Source organism: Labrus bergylta, chromosome 16, assembly GCF_963930695.1.
Source record: "Labrus bergylta chromosome 16, fLabBer1.1, whole genome shotgun sequence".
Classification (NCBI taxonomy): domain Eukaryota; kingdom Metazoa; phylum Chordata; class Actinopteri; order Labriformes; family Labridae; genus Labrus; species Labrus bergylta.
The window spans coordinates 10,868,308-10,888,775 of NC_089210.1; the positions used below are offsets into that span (position 1 = coordinate 10,868,308).

General features: G+C 42.5%; 1 protein-coding gene across 3 annotated transcripts; it reads left to right on the forward strand.

Annotated features, from left to right (window-relative positions):
* The first annotated feature begins 1,208 nt into the window (after positions 1-1,208).
* On the forward strand, positions 1,209-20,116 carry LOC109983072 (disintegrin and metalloproteinase domain-containing protein 11). 3 transcript variants are annotated; one of them, XM_020632590.3, is made up of 26 exons: positions 1,217-1,775; positions 2,511-2,701; positions 5,379-5,455; positions 5,879-5,945; positions 7,784-7,866; positions 8,041-8,104; positions 8,220-8,280; positions 8,691-8,872; positions 9,913-9,984; positions 10,226-10,392; positions 10,499-10,583; positions 11,167-11,257; positions 11,734-11,785; positions 12,390-12,489; positions 12,769-12,840; positions 12,987-13,079; positions 13,483-13,563; positions 13,648-13,698; positions 13,787-13,850; positions 13,932-14,037; positions 14,505-14,624; positions 14,721-14,889; positions 15,606-15,717; positions 16,521-16,611; positions 17,790-17,807; positions 18,123-18,279. In XM_020632590.3, the coding sequence occupies exons 1-26, from the start codon at positions 1,583-1,585 to the stop codon at positions 18,136-18,138; spliced, it is 2,478 nt and encodes an 825-aa protein (XP_020488246.2). In that variant the 5' UTR covers positions 1,217-1,582; the 3' UTR covers positions 18,139-18,279. The 3 variants fall into 3 exon arrangements, with proteins under 3 accessions (XP_020488247.2, XP_065820340.1, XP_020488246.2); XM_065964268.1 differs by lacking the exon at positions 16,521-16,611 and having other exon boundaries at positions 1,216-1,775; positions 18,123-20,116; XM_020632591.3 differs by lacking the exons at positions 16,521-16,611; positions 17,790-17,807; positions 18,123-18,279 and adding an exon at positions 16,060-16,487 and having other exon boundaries at positions 1,209-1,775.
* The last annotated feature ends 352 nt before the right edge of the window (positions 20,117-20,468 follow it).

Consider the following 20,468-nt stretch of genomic DNA (forward strand, 5'->3'; position numbering starts at 1 on the left):
AAATATTCAGAGGGGGCTGTCAGTGCATGCTGTGCCTCCATTAGGGGGGTTTGGTTGTAGGATTGCTTGAAACTATAATGCATTAAGGTGCAGGTCACAGGGCAGAGAGGGCAACATGTATGGTTCCTGTAAGAAGCCAACGGTTTGTGTGCTGGAAAGCTGTGCGAAACATTTCAGATGACGGATGAACCTGTCTTGTTTAATGACAATAGGCCTAAATGTGTTGGCAGTGTAGATCTGCTTACATGTTAAATGCTTGCATGTTTTGAAGTGTTGATTTTAACATTCTTATATGAATGTATAGCGAAAGCATATGACTGATGCCTTTTTTTTTCAAGTGATGCTTTATGAAGGCTTTGCAGAGCTGGTCTTGCTTTGTTACAGCACTTCCCTGCTTATTTATTAATTCAGTTAAGTAAAAGAGCACAATGTACCTCCGCAGCTGCTCAGAAAACACTGTCCCCCCCAAATATTTCACACAAAACAGTTTAAATGCTTTCTGTAACTAGAGGATCCTTAAAAGCTCTGTGTACAAGCAGTTAAATGTCAAAGGTTGAGGCCTACCAAAGTGAAAACCAGTTTTAGAGGGGGAACTTTACTAAGTCTTTAACCATGACAAAGGTTTTTAATAATGTTTTTTTTTTTTATCAGCTCACCAACAAATCCTCTCAAGCAGATTTCTAATCATCAAAATAATAATCAAAACATCTTTAAAATTCATCCAAGTGGATTTACATTTTTGTTTATTTGTTTCACATGTTACATGTGTAAATGGAATTTAGGATGAGAATGAAAGTGTAAACAATTTAATAACTACTGAACTGTCTGCATTCCGTGACCACCAAAACACAGGTTCTGAATTATGGAATGACATTTGGCCTCATGGTGTTTTTTATTTGAATGCTTTCCGTTGAGCTCTACTGCTCTGATGCCTCTCCTCGGTGAGGATGACACACCTTCATCCTCTGCAGACCTGTCCGAGTTACTCCCATTCACAACTTAGGCTACATTGAGAAAACAACTGCACTGATACAACCCTGATCCCCTTTCTGACTTTTTTTTTTTTTTGTCTGGCCCTGCAGCTCAGCAGCAGAGGGGCTGTCGCAGCCTCTCCCTGAGCTTGCTGCATGGCAACCGGAGAAGAAAGCCTGTCCGTGATGAGGGAGGGTACCACGGCCCCACGTGTCCTCCTCACCGCAGACCCAACGCATTTCTCTTCGCTTTCCCATCCCTCCGTTTCCGCATACCGCAGATTCGCAAACACACACACACACACACACACACACACACACACACACACACACACACACACACACACACACACACACACGCTCATCCATACGCACCAGCGCAGCCCTACGGAGCTTTGCGTCCGCGGTGCTCTCTCTCCCGTTCCTCAGTATTTCTACGCTCATGATTCACTAGGCCTGCATTGATCGTTACCAAATGCATCAGGTTATGATTCATTTTTTCTTCATTCTGATAGGCAAATGATGCTTCTCAGCGGCGGTAGCTGAGAGGGCGGTATAGAGAGAGAGAGAGAGACAGAGAGGAGGAGAGATGAGAGGACGCACAGCGTCAGATGTTTAGCACATTCTCGATCCTCGCCGTCGTTACTGCTGCTCGGTTTTTGCTCATTTTCCTCCCCTCCGTCGGCCGGGCCCGTGACATTTGCGGCTCTCGATGCTGTAATCCGGGGGAATATGTGAAGATCATGCTGGCGGTGTGGTGCTTCATGGTCTTTGCTGCAGTGGGCGAGAGGCTTGCAGTCTCAGGTAAGAGGGAGAGAGAGAGAGAGAGAGGAGAGAGAGGGGGGGTTTTGTATACAGAGTGGGGAGCACCCTTTCTGTTTTCTGTGCATCCACATTTTTTCCCCTTGCACCAGCACTTTTTGTATACCCAGTGAAGTCTGTGATTTTATTGTAGCGGGATCTCAGTGCCAACAGCCCACTGGCCTGACAGCACTCTCCGCTGCGGTAGATTTGCTGCATCAACACATTTCCATCGCAGCCAAATATGGCTATATATCCAAGGTTTCCAATATCACTTCCAGTAGCGTTTTATCCAGTGAACATACAATTCACTGATCTAACTTGTCAATCACCAAAGCGACCTGTTAGCTTTATAGCCTTGTTGATGATTGCTGATATTTTAACATAGGCCCTGTTTCTAGGGTGTCAGTCTACTCCTCTACACAGCCTACCAGCTCTGATATATTAGGACATGATCATTATTTTCCATCAACATAAATGTATTTATATATATATATATAAGAGACTGATAAAATGTTATTAACTTATCAGTTTGATGAATACGTTTACACATTCTCAGTTGACAGAAACAAACAGATCTGAATGCTGTGACTTGAAAACAACTTCTGCTATTTGCTTTGCTCCCAACACCACAAATGTCTTATTCAGGATCAAGTGTGTTATCCCCGCACCTGGCCATTTCCTCTGCACACCTACAGTATGTGTCTTTGTCGAGCGTGGCTGTTTTTCTGCGTTTAGGTTTGGACAACAGTCCGGTGCAGGATGCAGGGGTGTGGGACTGGTTTACCCCGGCAGGGTGGTCGAACAGCAGGGACACTGCATCTGAGATCATCTATCCGAAGCGAATGGTGCAGCAGATCGAGTCAGAGGAGGAAATGGCTCATGAGCACTTGGATACCAGGGTGAAGAACAGCACCAGGGACAACTCCGTAAGTTGTACAAACATTTTAAGTCCACTCTACAACAAATGAATTATCAAGTTGTCAGTTCTGGTTCATACTCATTGAATCACTTGGGGAAGGATTTTCCCTGCATCATAAGGAAAACATAAATCTTTCTGGCATTTGATTAAAAAGAAAGTATCCCAGGGGAAAAAAATATATCGGAATACATTATTTAAATCAGAGATGTTCCTTTGCAATTTGAAGTCTATCTAATCATGATTCTGACTAAAGAACATTCAGAATTGGTGTCATTGCAGGAGATCTGGGTGGGAATATATAGCAGGATGACTGTAACAAGACCGACTTCTATTCTGCTGATTGTTCCAGCGTTAGCACTTGGCTTTTTCCTGTCACGCTGCTCCTGCTACATGACAGTGCCTGGTCTCTGCACTTTGCAGCAGACTCTCCACTCCCTGTGATTTTGACCCAGTTAGTCTCTGAAAATCCCTTCCGATGTCCGCAGAGAGTAATTTCAGCACAATGTATCCAACACGAGCGAGTTGTTGTTTTCCAGCCTTTTACTCCTGCCTAAACACAAGTTGTGTATCTCCTGTCAACAAGTTCTGGGACTCAAACCGTGTGACCTGCTTCTTGTGCTGTGTAAGCATTGTAGTAAAACGCATCGTTTATCAAAGGGCTGTAAAAGTGTTTGGGTGCGTGTTTGTGGTGACCCTCTTATTCACATGACAAAGCTAAGCCCGATTGTCGAAATGAGCCCCCCCCCCCCCCCCCCCGACTTCTTCATTATTCAGTGGTGTGTTTGAAGTGTGTCCCCATTAATTTTTGAACAGGCCTGTGTGAGAAGTGCTGCGTGGTCCAAGAGGCTGAGCACTCCCCGTCGCTGCCCCCCACCCTTTTCTTCAGTCACGTTGATGAGATGTGTTTCATGTAACAGAGAGAGTACATTAAGCCACCTACACACTCACTCACACACACACACACACACACACACACACACACACACACACACACACACACACACACACACAGTCACATGTTTGACTATAGTTGATGTAAATGTTGCCCCTTGAGGAGAGGCTGCATTAACTATACTGATTCTTTATGAAAAACAGACACAAGAGTTATAACATTATGCAATGTCCGTACAGACGATGTTTCAATAGCCCCTCCCTCTGCTGCTGTACTTGTCTAGACCGGCTGTGTTTTGTAATTTAAAAGATTAAAGACGCAAGGACTGATGGACATCATAAATTTAGATGCAGCAGGGGATAAACTAAACTTTTTCTTTCTCTTCTGTCACATCGCTGCTGCTTTGATGTGGGGAGATGCAGCGTTTTTGCCTCATTGAGTTTGTTATTGTGTTTCATCTGTTGTGCTCATTTTTTGTTGTGTTTAGTTTTCACTGAATAGGTCATAAGATGAAAGTTTTGTATCTTTTTACATAAAGACTGTTTTCTTGAATGCAGATGGATTACAGATATTTAAGGATTTCAGACTGAGGTTGATACATTTGTTTCAAGTATTGATTGGTTTGGTTTGTAGTTGGATTTCCTGCCTTGAGTTTCAAGTTGAATAGTTTACATTTGTATGAAATGTGCTATACAAATAAAATGGTATTGTATTAAATTGAATTGGATAGTATAATATACAGTATATTATACTGTAGCTGTCCTTTCAAAGTACACGCTTTATGCATATTGCAAGTAATTGGGTCACACCCCTTTAGCACAACATTGCACTTCAACACTTTTTATCATGTATCTTTTGAGATCTGAAGTAGAAAATTTAAATGACGGGTTCGTTGCAAATTGACTGGATGCAGTTTTGGCATTCTAAATAAAAAATACATGTTCTGGGACAATGGTTTGGAAGTTTTAGTCATGGAACGCAGTCCTGATATGTAGCAAGGGCTACAGTATAATCCGAATGCTTTTGGAATATATTTTGACGAAATCTCCTGAAAGTTCTTTTCAATACATTTAAATTGTATCATATGAAACACTTAAAAGCACCGGAGCAGCTACTTAGCATGCTTCAGCCTCTCCAACACAGTAGTAAGAAATGTGTTGTCTGTATTCATGTGAGGAAATGATTTCTGGCTGGTGATGCATTTATTGTAAAAGCCCAGTGATTCACTGTAGCCTGGTTCCTCCAGACTGAGATCAAAACCACACTGGCTCAACCCGAGCTGCTGAGAAGACGCACTGTTTAAACTGCAATAAATCTCTCTCTCTCTCTCTCTCTCTCTCTCTCTCTCTCTCTCTCTCGCTCTCCATCTTCCTCTCCCTCTCCTGGTCCTGTTGTCACCTCACCTCCTCTGGCAGCTGTCCATTGAGAGGACATTTGGCCCAGTGGCTGGATATAGACGACATCAGTCAAGTTTTTTTGTCCTCCGCTACTCTCCATCTCCCATCACCAAATTGCAGCTTAGCTCTTAAACAGCTATAGCTCTCTGCTGTCACCCACGCCTGAATGCTGGCTGCCAATGTCGATCAATGGAGACTTTATCAATCACAATATTTAGCTCCTGGGTTGCTTTTAGAGCGTTCAAACTATTGATTCAGATGAATTATTCATGGCATGTTTTCAAAATAACTCTTGTGGCTTTTTACAGAGCGGGAAACTCCACCACAAACGTTTTGTTACACTTTAATTCATGACTATCTAATCTGTCTTTGTCTCTGTTGATTTGATTTTACAGCCTGTCCACTTGGCACAGAGCTGTTTCCAAGTGGCAGCCTTTGGACAAACCTTCACTCTGGACCTGGAGCTGAATCAGTTAGTATCACAGTCCAACACCATCAAATCTGCCTCTCTGTACTTGCCGGTATCAGTAGGTTCTCTTGATTTACTGCAGCTGTTCTCATTAGCATTTCCCCCCACACTTAAGCTAATGCACTTAGCACATCTATTGTGTTACATGACAAGATGGGGAATACCAATGTGAAACACACACACACACACACACACACACACACATACACCACAGCTTTTTACGAGACTCCACTGATTGTATTAAATAAACCACATTAAATGTTCACTTACTCTTAGTGAAGTACATTTGAGGCAAACGCAAGAGATGGATGAAACCAGTTTTGATGACATAGAAACTTAATTATAGATATATTCTGAATTGTATTTATATTATCTAATGAGATAGAGCTGTTAGAGACATTCATGATCTCTCTCCTCTATTTGCAGTCACCTCCTGTCTTCAGAATATGTGGAACGGCACTTTAAGAAAGACGGCAGACCCTCTCAGTCAGTGGTAAGACTGTTTGCGTGGGGTGAAGATGTGTACTGACAGGATTCTACTGAGCGAACTTGGCTTTTGGCAACACTGAAGGCAGCATGTTAATGAGATGACCAGAGCGGCTGTGCAGCATTCAGTCTTTTGGCCACAGAAATTGAGACTTTGTCACATTTCACACTGGTGCTGTCGCCAGTGAATTTCAGAACATTTACAAAGTTTGTTTGTCAGGTGCACCGCCTCACATGGTCTAGAGTTCATCGTATAACATCTGTTCTCATATATGTTAGCAAGATCTTCTTGGTTATAAAGCCAATTAAAGACATCATAGACATTCTTTTGTACGTTTTTATCATCGTGAAGCTCTGTTTCAGTTTTTACACTTTGAACTCGTCCTGGTTTTAATCTTTTTATAGAAAGTGCTTTGTTTGCTCACTGCTTCTATAACAGGCTGCCAAGTAACTGTGAATATTTGTATGTTACTTTGCTCTGTAAACATTGAGCTGTCTTGTCAGCTGCATGCCTCTTTTTGGTGTAAAACAACAAGCTCAGGACAAAGAACGCAGATATGACATCAACATGGTGGGAAGCCTTGACATTTAACCTCGTGTGTGCTTTTCAGGTCGGACCAGAGGAGTGTCACTGCATTCTGCTCGCCCTAATGGCTAATGTTTTTTTTTTTCTTCTGTACTATTGTGGCACTCACTACCATCTCCCCAACGATCACCAACACCCACCCACCCATCCAGCACTCGGTGTCCCCGCCCACAACCGCTTCAAACTCTCCCTTGGTCCCCCTGGCCAATCACGAGCCTGTTTCCATAGCAACAAGTTATCTCAGCATTGTCATTAAGTTCTTGGCAGCAACGAGAATGAAAAGAAGAGCGGAGAGGGAGGGAAGAGCAAAGCTGTCGTGAGAGGAGGAGGAGGAGGAGGAGGAAGGTGGAGGAATTAGGGTTAGAGGAGTAGAATGCCTGTAAATTTAAAGGCATGATGTGAGAGGACTGATTTTGGGGCGTAAGTGTGTGTGTGTGTGTGTGTGTGTGTGTGTGTGTGTGTGTGTGTGTGTGTGTGTGTGATCATAGACAAGTGTTCCCAGAGTGGCGGGAGGTAGAGGAAGCATGCAGGGTCAGGGGTGGAGACCTGTAGTTGGAGCAGATTGCTGCTTAGCTGGATGGAGGCCTCACATGAAGCCTGTGATGCTGCTTTTGGACTGGACAGGTGTGACGCATCAAGGCAGCACGTAATCAGACGGAGCTGTGTCATCAAAATGGTTTTATTTCATAAGCAATAAGGCCAACCAAGACACCCTGCTGAACTCAATTCGATATAAGTGAATCATGAATCTCACTTTTCTCAAATTCCTGTGGCTGTCTTCGCAAAATGTTGCCTTGTAAAGCGGTGAATCCCCTTTAGCTAGAGAAGAAGGTTTAGAGCACTATGTTGTAGAAGTCAAGGTTGGTTTGAGGGCAGAAAAAAAGAAGCGGAACTATCCCAGTTTTACGCTTATCTTTGGATATTCATTTGCAGCCTTGCTATTGTGCATTTGTTCCCTATGTGGGCAATGTGAGTGTTGATTTATTGAAGAGATTGTTGAAGGTCTACCTGCACTGCTATTGTCGGAGAAGCAGAGTAGGGTGGAGGAAAGCTAGGACAAAAGTAGGTCACAAAGTGTGCCATAAATGCAGTCATGAAGCGTGTGTGTGTGTGTGTGTGTGTGTGTGTGTGTGTGTGTGTGTGGGGGGGGGGGGGGGGGCATCTGCAGAGGTTGTAAGAGGGTTTTCCTCAGAGCTGTGTGCCTGTTCAGCCTCAAGTGTGTCAGTAGAGGTTATTTCATGGAAACACTGTGCCCACAGGGAGGGGAGCACTGCTACTACCAGGGAAGGTTACGAGGTTTACCAGAGTCCTGGGCAGCTCTATCTACCTGCCATGGCCTGTGGTGAGCATGACGTCAAACCTTTATTCCTAAAATCACACACATGTCACCTGCCCTTACTGGTAAGGCTGTACTGATTTTTTTTTTTCTGCTCCCATGATATCCTGTTTGATTTTTAAATATTGTTTGCCTTTCTGTGGTGTATCCCTCCGTCTTTTTTCTTTTTTTCTTTTTTAGCGGCATGTTCTCTGACGGCTTCTTCTCATACGGACTTGAGCCTGTTCACAATCAGAGCTATCAGGTAAATTGTCTGGGATTTGCCACACGCGATTATGATTGAGTGAAGTTTGCATTTGTGTTTTTAGGTTTTTAGGTTTCTGTCGTGTCTAATGCCTCCTGGTTGTATTCTGTCATAGGTTGATGGTGCTCACTTAATCCGCAGGATGCCTGATGTCAGGCTTTCCCCGCATTGCCCAGGTACATAAGCACAAAAACAAGCCAAAACTATTGATACACATATCACATTATGACAATACTGCATTTAAGCTTTTCATTACATACTTAATTAATATCACATATTGATATTATCACACTTCTTTTCTCTGGAAAAATAAGAAAAACACAAGATCCAAACTCTTATCCAGTATTCAAATTATATCAAAATGAATGTTGATTATTATTCAATGATTATTGCATATGTTACTATCCAGTACTCCCCCAGTTTTTCCAAACAATTATGACAGTTAAATTGGCTGTATTTGTTAAGATATTTCAGAAAGAGCAATAATCACAGTCAAAGGTTGATAGCATTTGCACCGCGCCTTACAGAACCAAAACAAGTCAAACAGCTCTGACTGCTTGCATTTTGTGCTCTTCTGTGTGTCCAGACTGTACAGAGGACAGTGAGTGGGAGAGCAGAGGAGGTGATGGTGATGACGACAGACCGGACCAAATGAGAGAGCAGCAGGAGTCTGGGGGGCTGAGACGGTCCAAGAGATTTGTTCGCAAGCCCTCAGTGCACACTGAGACCAAATATATTGAGCTGATGGTGGTCAACGACAATGAAATGGTGAGGTCATTGCACATTGTGGTCAGAACCACAATGTGCTGCTTATTATGTGGACATCTGATCTGCAATGATGTATCATTTAGGAGGAAAAAGATCTACCTCCATGGTTTGCAAGAACAATACAATCTAAAAGCCTAGCATGAGGACGCATGTATTAACCTGGTTGTTTTTGCATGCTTGAGTGCGCACAAATGTCAACATGAAAAAGGCTACAAAGCTTCTGTTTTCATCAGACAGACAGACTGATAATGTCCCTATGCATCCACAACTTTTCCACGTTTAAACAGTAGTTTAAAGGTTGATTTGATGGCTCAATAACTTTCAGCAGGCAGAATGGCCTCTTCCATGCTCAGAGCGTGTCCCGATCACCTGTTTACTGCAGTATGTAACTTTGGCAGCGGGCCGAGGTCATCTCATGAGAATTGCGTATGGCACAGGTTCACCACAGCAGCCTAAATTAAGCCAGTTAGCCCATCACTGTACTGGCAGATCACAATGGCAGAGGCTTATCAGCAGGGGAGGGGTGAAGCTAGGATGAGAAAACGAGAGAGTGACTGAGCAAGAAGCGGTGTGCTCTGTCCTTGTCGCTCTTCAAATTACCTATATTAGTTTGGAAACTTGCAAAACTACTTCATCTAGCAAAATAAGCAAGCCTCTCCAATGTGGCCATTTAGCTGCAGGCTATAAACATCATGGCAATGGTTGAATGAAGTGAGCTGAAGATGCTTGCAGTCACATCACACTGAATAGGTATATTACTGTTTAAACACTTAAGTGATTCACTTCTTACTCAAAATGTTTTATTTCAGAAAGAAGGAGAAAAAAAAAAGTTGCATTTTGGATCCATCCTTTTCATTATTATGGGATGCTAAAGGAAACAGTTTTTATAGAAACGGTATCAGATAAATATTCCTTGAAAACTCTAAGCCTTTTTGTCCTGATCCTTACGAGTATAGAAGTACAAACGTATTTGGGTGTATTTGAGAGAGTGAAATATGACCCATCTTTTACACCATCTTTGTACTTCTGTGTCTCCACAGTTTGTACAGCTGCGTCGCTCAAGCAGCCAAACCAAGAACTTTGCCAAAGCAGTGGTCAACATGGCAGATGCGGTAAGCGCTTTGTTGGGTAGGATTATTCTCCTCCTACTCCTACTCCAACTCTTCATACACACACACACACACACACACACACACACACACACCACCACTTGCCCAGTAGTTTGGTTGTGTGTATTTCAGAATGAGGAAATATTTTAGCCCACACAGCCCACAGTTCTCTATCCACAGAGGATTCACAGCACAGGTGTCATGCCAACAAAGCTGTAGATTGATGGGCGTTTTTGGTCCCCAGATCTATAAGGAACAGCTGAACACGAGGATTGTTCTGGTTGCCATGGAGACCTGGACCTCTAAAAATATGATGCCAGTAGCGGAAGATCCATTGATAACGCTGCAGAACTTCATGAAATACAGAAAGGACAACATCAGAGAGCAGAGCGATGTCGTCCATCTTTTCTCGTAAGAGGACCGCATCGTCAAATCTTGAGAACTGCGGCTGACGTCATGTTTGAATCCGAGTGAAGATTTTGTTCTAAACTGTTCTTTTCTTCTCTGCGCACCTCAGAGGCCGCACATTTCACAGTAGCCGTAGTGGGACGGCCTACACAGGAGGGGTATGCACTCTGACAAGGGGAGGAGGTATCAATGAGGTGAGGACAATCTCAGATTATATTTTCTGTTGAACCAGCAGGGATTATTTTACACTGAAGATAAGGGATAGACTAAATATGGACTACAATGTTTGACTAAATAAGGACTACAATGTTTTAGTTCAAATGTTTACAATTTAGCCTCTGCTTATATTATTTGTTTACATTTGTAGACCAGAGTAAAAGTAAAATGTATAATGCTGGAGCTGGATTTAATCTAGGTTTTATGAAGACTAGAATAATGTAAAGTAAAAAAGATTTAATTGTAAGCCTATTTTCAAACGAGTAATAGTAGAACAGAAGTTTAAAGAGAGTTGGATAATCTTTTAAATTTGCTCATTTGCTCATTTGCAGACATTTAGGCTTTGTCCAAAACCACTCCCTCATTCACTACTCCCTTCTCACTAAATTATATGTAGTGGACTATATAATGCACTCATTCAGAAAATACTTGCTCACTCCCCGGCCGTCGACAGTGACGTCATAAAACGTGCAGCTTAAAACGGGCTGTGCATCAATAATGACGGTAAGTGACATAATAATTAAAGCTCTCCTCTGTGGTTTGTACCCGTTTCCGTTTTAGTATGGGAACGTGGGTGCAATGGCCGTCACTTTGTGCCAGAGTCTTGGCCAGAACATCGGCATGAGGTGGAACAATGCGCGTAACTCTGCAGGTAAAAGACAAAGAAAAAGCCTGATAAAGTATGGAGTGTATTTGTGTCGGGGGGGGGTTTTGGGGGGGAAGGGGTTGTGGTGTTAGAGAGAGTGTTGGATGATGGTATCCCTGTCCAGCAGTTCTCTTCTGTAATTAGACTTCTCCATTAGGTGATTAGTCACCTGTGACTGAGAAGGAGGGGGTTGCTGCCACTGAACAATGGGCTCTGTGATTAATGTTGAAGAGCCATCAGGTCTATTATTCAATGTAAGGACAGGGGCTCAGTGCATCACTATAGGCTCCTTACTTTGGTCTCTATCAGTTGGCTTAAAAGTATTTCCGTGCTTGTCGATCACAAATCTTTCTCTCAACACTTTCAGCAGCAGCGTGTGAAATGTCAAAGCTTTGGTCATAAATGCTGATCACTCAATACATTTGTTCAATTCATTTCACTTTTCTAATCTGTGCTTTTCTGCCTCCTTATCTTCGTCACAGGAGACTGCAGGTGCCCAGATGCCTGGCTGGGCTGCATCATGGAAGACACAGGGTAAATGTCTACATCCCAGCACACTGCAGTGAACAACACACACCAACCACAACACACCTGTAAAACGAAACTCTCTGCTTGTTGACAAAATTCAAAAGAAAACAGCAGGACTGTTTTCTTGTTGCACTCCCTCCACGCTGCAATTTGTCACTTTCATTTCACTCGATTAAACAATTAAACACCTGGAATGGAGGGAAGCTTTGACTTTTACTAAGTCTTCAGTGAGCTGTTGATAATCACAGCTTCTATTTGATGCTTTAAACATTTATTTAAAACATCAGTCATCTGTCGTGCTGATAATCATATTGTTGAAATGAAAAATGGAATTCAGAGTATTTACTTTACAGTATGAGTAATTTGAATTTGGCTCTCCTCGCCAGATGGAACAATACAGATTATTCATTTGACTCATATCTTACTACAGATGGTAACATTTCTGTCAAATTTGCAAATTGGCTGCACAGACACCCACAGTGGATCTGGCATTTCTTACTGGCACAATGATTGGACTGTTTATTGTATCTTATTAATTTTTTTTTATCATGTCCTGGTCTTGATCTTTGCGTGTGTGTGTATGTGTGTGTGTGTCTGTGTGTATAAACAGATATTATCTGCCTAGAAAGTTTTCTCGCTGCAGTGTTGATGAGTACATCCAATTCTTGCTCCAGGGGGGAGGGAGCTGCCTCTTCAATAAGCCCAACAAGGTGAGGGATATAGACACCTAGGGATGTTGTGAAAGGAGCCGCATATGGTAACAGCATCATTATTTATAGCCGTATTAATACACATAGTCACAATTTCCATAGTAGAACATAAATGATATACTCACAGGGCGTGTGGGAAATGCACGTTTCTTCCTTTAAGTGAGGCGTTGTATCTCTTCTTTCTGCCAACAATTTACTGTAAGACAGACTCGTGTGATCCCTCTTCCATCTGTCTTCCACTCATGTATGATCATGTATGTCCCTCCCTGCCTCCCTCAGCTGTTAGACCCTCCAGAGTGTGGGAATGGATTCGTGGAGCTAGGAGAGGAGTGCGATTGTGGCTCCCAAGTGGTGAGAATCCTGTTTGGTCATTATGCGGCACTATAAAGCCAGCTCTTCTGCAGATTTGTGTCACCTTCTGTCTCCGTATGAGGTCAGGAGCGTGTGCGGTTTGTTGCAACAGAGCTGAAGGTTTGTGTTCGTGTCTGTGGCTGCAGGAGTGCGCCCGCACTGGAGGATCCTGCTGTAAAAAATGCACCCTTACCCATGATGCCATGTGCAGTGATGGACTCTGCTGCAGTGCCTGCAAGGTGAGACCGCTGGCATGACAAGGAGACAAAAAGTGAAACATATTTCTGTATGATTTTTTAAAATGTGAAACAAAGAAGTGGGATTAAAAAAATGCCGCTCAAAATTATTTGGTGTGATATCTCATGAATGATTCACCATTTCATTAAATATCAACACCTATACAACACTCGCCCCAAAATGTAGATATAATAATATGATATCTTATAGAACGTTTTCCAAGAGGTCTAACTAAATGCAACAAAATTCAGAAATAGTTACATGTCACGCTGTTTATTTCTACAATTCTAGATGTGTCAGACAGCTTGTATTGTGCATTGAAATGCATTAAAAATCTCCACTATGATTGCTGCTGTGACTTCTGCACCATGTACCTAAAGCTTGTTTTTTTTTGCTGTACCTCAGTATGAGCAAAGAGGAGTGGTTTGTCGAGACGCAGTGAACAACTGTGATATCCCAGAAACCTGCACTGGAGACTCCAGCCAGGTAGGGATGACTTGAAAAAATGATGAACAACACTATAAGATCAGTAAGAGCCTCCAGAAAGTGATGTACTTTTCCTCTTTTCAGTGTCCTCATAATGTCCACAAGCTGGACGGCTACATGTGTGATATCAGTCAGGTAGGGGATGTTTATGGCAGGTGTTATTTTTTTTTTTTATCTGCGGCCATCTTTCAGTACATTTGATGTCTGTGTCTTTTTCCTTCAGGGGCGCTGTTATGGTGGACGGTGCAGGACTCGTGATGGACAGTGTACGGGACTCTGGGGTTACAGTGAGTACAGAACGCATGCACCTCAATGCTTGAGCACTTTGTATCTTTGCTTGGCTTTGAAATCACAATTTGCCCTTTCAGACTCCGCAGACAGGTTTTGTTATGAGAAGCTGAACGCTGAGGGGACAGAGAAAGGCAACTGCGGTCCTGGTCCTGAAGGACAAGGCTGGCTGCAGTGCAACAAGCCGTGAGTCTCATAGTCACGCCGTCCCTATTCTCCTGTGCTCTGATATTCTAAAAAGCAAAAATGTTTTTTTTTTTGTTTTTTTGTTTTTTTTCTTATTTCTTTAAAATATTCAACGACAAAAGCAAAAAAAAAAAAAACACTCAGCTAAAGTGTAGTGTTTGGCAAAAAAAAAAGGCAAATGTTGATATCCTGTCGCATTGCAGTGGATTTTCCTTTATATGACATTTCTGGGAGAAGAGGGAATTTGGCTAATCTTCTGCAAAAAAAAACAAAAAAACACCACGACTGAGGTCATGTTGTTGTGAACAGCTTTTGTTGCATAAAATCCTGAAATCATTTGTCAGAACTGAATCACCCAAAAATGGTCCAAAATTGTGTGCCTGACTTAAAAAGTTTCTACTTGTAAAACAAACAAAAAGTTTAATGTTGTGAACACCTTCAGTCACTATTGCCTTGCTCCTGTTTAGGGATGTTTTATGCGGCTTCCTCCTCTGTGCCAATGTGACGATGAAGCCAAAGTTTGGAGACCTGCATGGTGAAGTGATCAGCTTCACCATCTACCACCAGAACAAATACCTGGACTGCAGGTAAGAGAAACACATCGATCTTTAACAATGTATGAACATTCAAATCTCCCTAAGTTTCTAGTCTGCCTGTCTGATTTGTTTGATTGCTTCCCTCAGGGGGGGCCATGCTCTGCTTGAGGACGGCTCAGACCTGGGCTATGTGGAGGATGGCACTCCCTGTGGTCCCAACATGATGTGTTTGGAACGACGCTGCCTCCCTGTGGCCGCATTCAACCTCAGCTCCTGTTCAGGATCCAACTTCGGACAAATCTGTTCTGACCACGGGGTAAAAAACTCACAACTTCTTAGCAAGCTTTGGATTGGTGTTTTGCTTATTAAACACATATTGAGAATTAAACTACATAAGATTCAAAGACAAGTTGTTGAAGTGTTACCATTACTAACACCATGTAATAATAGTTTATGTATTATCACATAGTAATACGTAGTAATACTAAAGATAGTGACAGCATTTGTTCAGAAATCAGAAAAGTTGTGCAGGATTGCATTAGATAGTACATCTGATGTACCAGTACATAGAGTATATGAACCTTGTGAAGTGAAAAAAACATCAGAGAAAGCATCCAAACATTGTTTCAGACACAATAACATGCATTTAGAACATGTTCCACTTCAAAATATAGATGAGTTTTTTCTTTGTTTTACTCTGTCTATAATATGCATTCCTCTCTGTTCCCAATATCTGATTCAGAGCCTATGTCTGTATTCTTAACTTTTATAAACCAGAGGCTACATCAACTTCTCACCTATAGTCCACGGATCACCAATCATATTAAAATACTGTAATTTAAAGAAATTTGAAATAGTTTCTAAGATTCCCAAAAACAGACTTTTTTTTTTTTTTTTTTAACTCAGACAGGTTTAAACTGGATTCATAGATGGCTTCTGGCTAAATCATTTCTTTCTGAGTCTTCTGTGTTTCTCTTTTTTTATGAACAGCGAAAGTCATTGATTTTCATTTTCTCTGTCTCTCTCTTGTAGACCTGCAGTAATGAGGTGAAGTGTATCTGCGACAGGGACTACACGGGGAAGGACTGCAGTGTCTTTGATCCGATCCCTGAGCCGACAGTGCCGACTGGCCCGGAGAAGAAAGGTCCATAGCACCTGTTTAGCCTACTCACACGTCTCTCTTTCTGTCTGCCCCCTCATATCCCCTTCATAGTCTCCATCCATTCTCACTGTAGCTTCTCTGTGAACTGACAAACACAAAGAGTCGTTCTTTATTATTATTTTAAGGAAGTCAACATCAGTATTTAGTTTCCCTTCCTGCTGAGTCTTGCTATCAATGCTTGATGAGTGTGGGTGTGTGTTTAGACACATCATCAATAGGAATTATTAGTGTCTTCAGATTGTTAGTGTGTATGTGTTTTAGTGTGTGTGTGGATGGTACTGTATATGTTGCAGACACTCAAGTGTCCTCCTTACTTTCTTGCAGTCTGCCAATGACACAGAGAAATTGAGCAGCAGCTCTCATAGGGCCAAAAGAGCCAAAGCCCACCCTTGTGCAGGAGGGTTTCCAGCTGAAAGAGCAGGAGAGGGGGATGACAACAAAGTAATAAATCTCTCTCTCCTTTTGTTTTTGTTTTGTTTTTTTGTATTCGTTGTCTCCGTGACCTTCCTCGCTCACCCACCTGTACTCCCACCTCCACCCCCCACGTGCTGGTCTCCTCTTCTCTCTCCTCATCTCTCTCTCTCTCTCTCTCTCTCTCTCTCTCTGTCTGCAGGTATCTTTTCATCTGCCTCTCTCCTTCTCTAGTTGATGTTGTTGATGTTCTGTGTTGATGCTGTCCTCTGACGTGTGTTTTTTAGTGGTGTTGTTTTGTTTCTGCCCCCTCCCTCCTTCCCTTCCTCCTCCTTCGCAACCCCCCCCCCCTCCCCCCTCCTTCCTCTGCGCAGGTCCCAGTGGCACCAATATCATAATAGGGTCCATCGCAGGTGCTATTCTCCTGGCAGCTATAGTCCTAGGGGGAACAGGATGGGGATTTAAGTAAGAGTTCTGGCATGCCTTTGTGTACCTGTCTGCTTCTACCTTAAGGAAACCCCGCCCCTTTCCACTCTCACCCCTCTGAAATAGACGCCTGGGATCAACTCATCCACCAACAAGGGGAAATGGGTTTACAGCTCCACCATGATAATGTTTTTTTTACACTCATTCCGCCCTCTGACAAATGTCACGTAGGGTTCTTTCGATCAAATCAACGAGCAACCCGTAGCTCTATTCTGCACCTTTCCTCCCCCTCCCTCCTCTAGAAACACACCTTTATGTAAATGATAGGGCAGGAATGAGATGTCCACTTGCCAGGAATCTGCTCATCTACTAGGTGCATTAGCCTTAAAAACGAGTACTGGTAACAGCAGATTAAAAACACCTTTGTTTGATAAGTTTAACATTGGTGCTCTTTTAGCCTGCGTTATTCTGTTGACAGCATCCTAAACCCAAGTGCCACTTCTGCACTGTCCCATCTGTGCATGCTCGCTATTGTTCACTTCTCACACTCTGGCCTGAAAGGACTGCTCCGACTGTGCTCACAGTTCAATTCATAGAATAAAAAAACATTTTGTTTGGGATAGCTGATAGCAGTCAGCGTGCAGTCAGTCTTTTCAGGGCCAGAGGTAAGTGTCTGTGCATGTGTGCATGAGCTGTAAGCAGGACGTTTATTGTTCCCAGAGGTCGGGTGTAACAGTTTCTGGGGTCACGCCTTGTTCGGCTCAATGGGGCCGAGAGGGTCAGTGCCATGGCTAAATGTAGACATGCTGCATGTTATGTCATCAAAAAAATAATCCGGCAAGAGAGATTTTGGAGAGGACTGCTGGGTGAATAATTGATTAAATTACTTGATTTGATTCATATTTGTGTTCTAAAATCTAACAGAGTCGACAGTCCAACATGAAATAATTGACTGAAATATGAATTCAGATATTTTGTCCTAATGTCACATTCAGGCCTGTTGAAGCTCGCTTTAAACAGTTCTAACTGTAGAAGCCTTTTTTTTTTTTTTTTACAATGCTGTTATTGCATACTTGTCCTTACACTCTCATGCTAATTGTCATGCAGGATGATCTGCTTTGCATGGTCTTCTTAACCAATGTTAGCTTGTTAGTCGTCGGTTTTTCTCCTTACATGTTTTTTTTTCTTTTCTCTCAACGTGTGCTCATGGGCTGCAGGAACATTCGAAGAGGAAGGTAAAACCGTGCCGGACTTTGTCCATGAGATATGCTGATCAAAAAACATCCCATCTCATCCCAAAATACCCTCAGCATGGCTGCTAACTCCACCATCCAACAAGTCATCCCCATAGACCAACGTCCCCTTTTCAGTTCCTGATAAATACAACAACAACAACAACAACGTTATCTCCTTCCCAGTCCCATGACATTGATCGTTGTAAAGCAGAAAAACTTCTTCCAATTCATCAGCATCCATATCTCTTGTCACCTAAGAGTCCTTTTTTTGGTTTTTCTTTCTATCAACCATCCTTGTGTCCACTTCTCTTTCAGATCTGGTGGTGGATAAGGTGTCTGTCTGTCTTTTATGTGTCCTGTCTACTCCTGTCTTCCTCCATGCACTGTGTTGTTTCCACATCGGAGAAGACGGGAACAAAAAGTCTTCCACTCCTGTCCCACAATCTCTCCAGAACTCTTCCGATTTTTGTTTCCTCCACACCGCCCCTCTTGTCAGTCCCCCCCATCCCCCCACCCCCTCCCTCTCTTGTGGAGCTCCTCTAACCATACCAGCCCAATCGTTCCTGTGTGGCTGCTGCCAGGGGGGGCCGCTGAGGATTGTGTCCTGGCCACACGTAGAGCGAGCGGGCGGCTCTTCCTGCCGGAGGCACCGAGATATTCCATCCATTACGGTGGCTTTGAGAATGTGCTTTGGTGTCTGTGTACGTGCTTTTCTCACAACTTGGACAGTCGGATAAAGAACATATCAACGATGGACCAATTTAATATGAGACTTGTCTTTCCAATGTCTGCCGGCCTGAAAACAAACAAAACTGGCCGCTAACTTAGTCCCCAGCTAAATGTTGGACCAGCACACAGACTGGCCGTCTGATTGAAGACTGAATCAAAAAGGAGCTGAATAGTTTCTTCTTTTTTTTTTTTTTTTTTAAAGGAGAAGAACTTAAGGTACAGGAACTCCAAGGTCAAGCCTTGGTAAGAGTGGACAATTATCTGTTTTAAATCGCATTTGGCAACATGGAAATACAACTGAATGAGATGACACAAGGGATGGTTAGCATGTTTTCCAAAGAGAGAGTTAGGAGAGACTATTAATACGGAACATGACTCAAATCTGGCCAGCCGTTAGCCAGAGCCCAGACTGATAACTGAGTTTATGTCTATGTTCTATGTTATTTGTACTTTAAACTGGAGGTGTGTCACCCCCCCCCCCCCCCCCTTCTCCTCCTTCTCCTCCTTCTCCTCCCACACACGTTTTCAGGTACAAAAAAGGAAAATGGTTTTGGGATCATTTTAAACCAGAGAACTTTGAAGCAGCAGAGACCGTAACTTAGTGTTTTCAACTACAGACTGACAAACATACATTCCACAATCAGTGTCTGTGTGTGTGCGTGATCACTTCTTTCAGGCCCAAAGCTTGTACACATAGGAGGTCGAATCTGTGCGTCTGCCATGAATGAATGTACAGGTGAAACAGATTTTTAAAAGAAGAATGTCTGCGTGTTTACATTAGTGTTAGGGGCAGTTAGGTTTGTGTACACCTTAACACTCCTATCACAGGTAGAGAGGCGGGTTTTTACCTCTAGATTATTGTCTCTTTCTATAAAGTGTTGTGTGCTGCAGCCATGGCACTGTTTAGGCAGCACATTAATAAAGAATTCAACAGTTTTTATGTCATGAAAATGAGCACTAGCCAACTGTATGCACACCTATTTGTAAATATGTGCAAGTTATACTGAATGTTAAATACACGGTATGAAGATTTATTTAAAAAGCTATGTTAAAATAATGAGTTCTATCTGTTTCAGCGAACATACAGCCGGCAGTCTCTTGACAGCCTACATCTGCAGATCTCTCCTGTACTCAACACTCCCCTTGCATCTCTTTTGTCATTCCAGCTATCACTACTGAAATGTTCTGAATCTTTTGTACATTTGTCGATAGCCCTGAGCCCCGGGTGAACGCCTCCGCCTGGAGGCTTTGTGATGATCCCCACTCTGTAAACAAGATTAAAGAGATCTGGTCTTGGGTACAGGAGGCAGCTTGTCTGAAACTGTATGTGTGTATGAGGTTCGTTTAGTTCATTTGAGCTTTGCACTACAGCAGATGCACTATTGTTATTATTACAATATGTACAGAGTTGGTATCAAATACAAAGTTTGATTTTAAGTTCTAGAGAAAAAAAAGACGAATCAAGATACATCCCTAGCCCATATTTTTAGACACTCGCTTTTGAAATGAGATGAAAAGAACACAAGCTTGTAATTCAATTGAAATGGACGGAAAATAAAATGTCAAAAAATGAAACCACAGCTCACACTGTCACGTTGCTCCCTTCCTGTTTGGGTATTCTTTTTTGTTCGTTTTTTTTAGACTCTTAGACCTGGGAGTTTTAGGCTTTGGTTTTCTGCTTCTGAGTGACATTTGTTTTATTTTAATATTTATTGTAAAGAAGATAAGAGTATGGAATCAGGGACATTAGGGTTAAAATGTTTAAGACTACAAATCAAATATCATTTCCTTGAATTATGCAAGGAATCATTTATCATTCATTTTCTATAAATGCATTTGTTACTTTGAATGGAAAAGCCGATTAATTCCAATTGCAGCAACGATCACCCTCACAGTTTATCCTAGCCAGTATGTCTGTTTCACATTTTATTA

What these genes read in the sequence shown, in the direction of transcription:
- LOC109983072 (XM_065964268.1), top strand. Translation starts at nt 1,583, where the DNA reads ATGTTTAGCACATTCTCGATCCTCGCCGTCGTTACTGCTGCTCGGTTT. An exon ending in TTCACAATCAGAGCTATCAG is followed by an intron (nt 8,105 to 8,219) that starts GTAAATTGTCTG and finishes ATTCTGTCATAG; the next exon opens with GTTGATGGTGCTCACTTAAT. An exon ending in TGGCTGCAGTGCAACAAGCC is followed by an intron (nt 14,038 to 14,504) that starts GTGAGTCTCATA and finishes GCTCCTGTTTAG; the next exon opens with GGATGTTTTATGCGGCTTCC.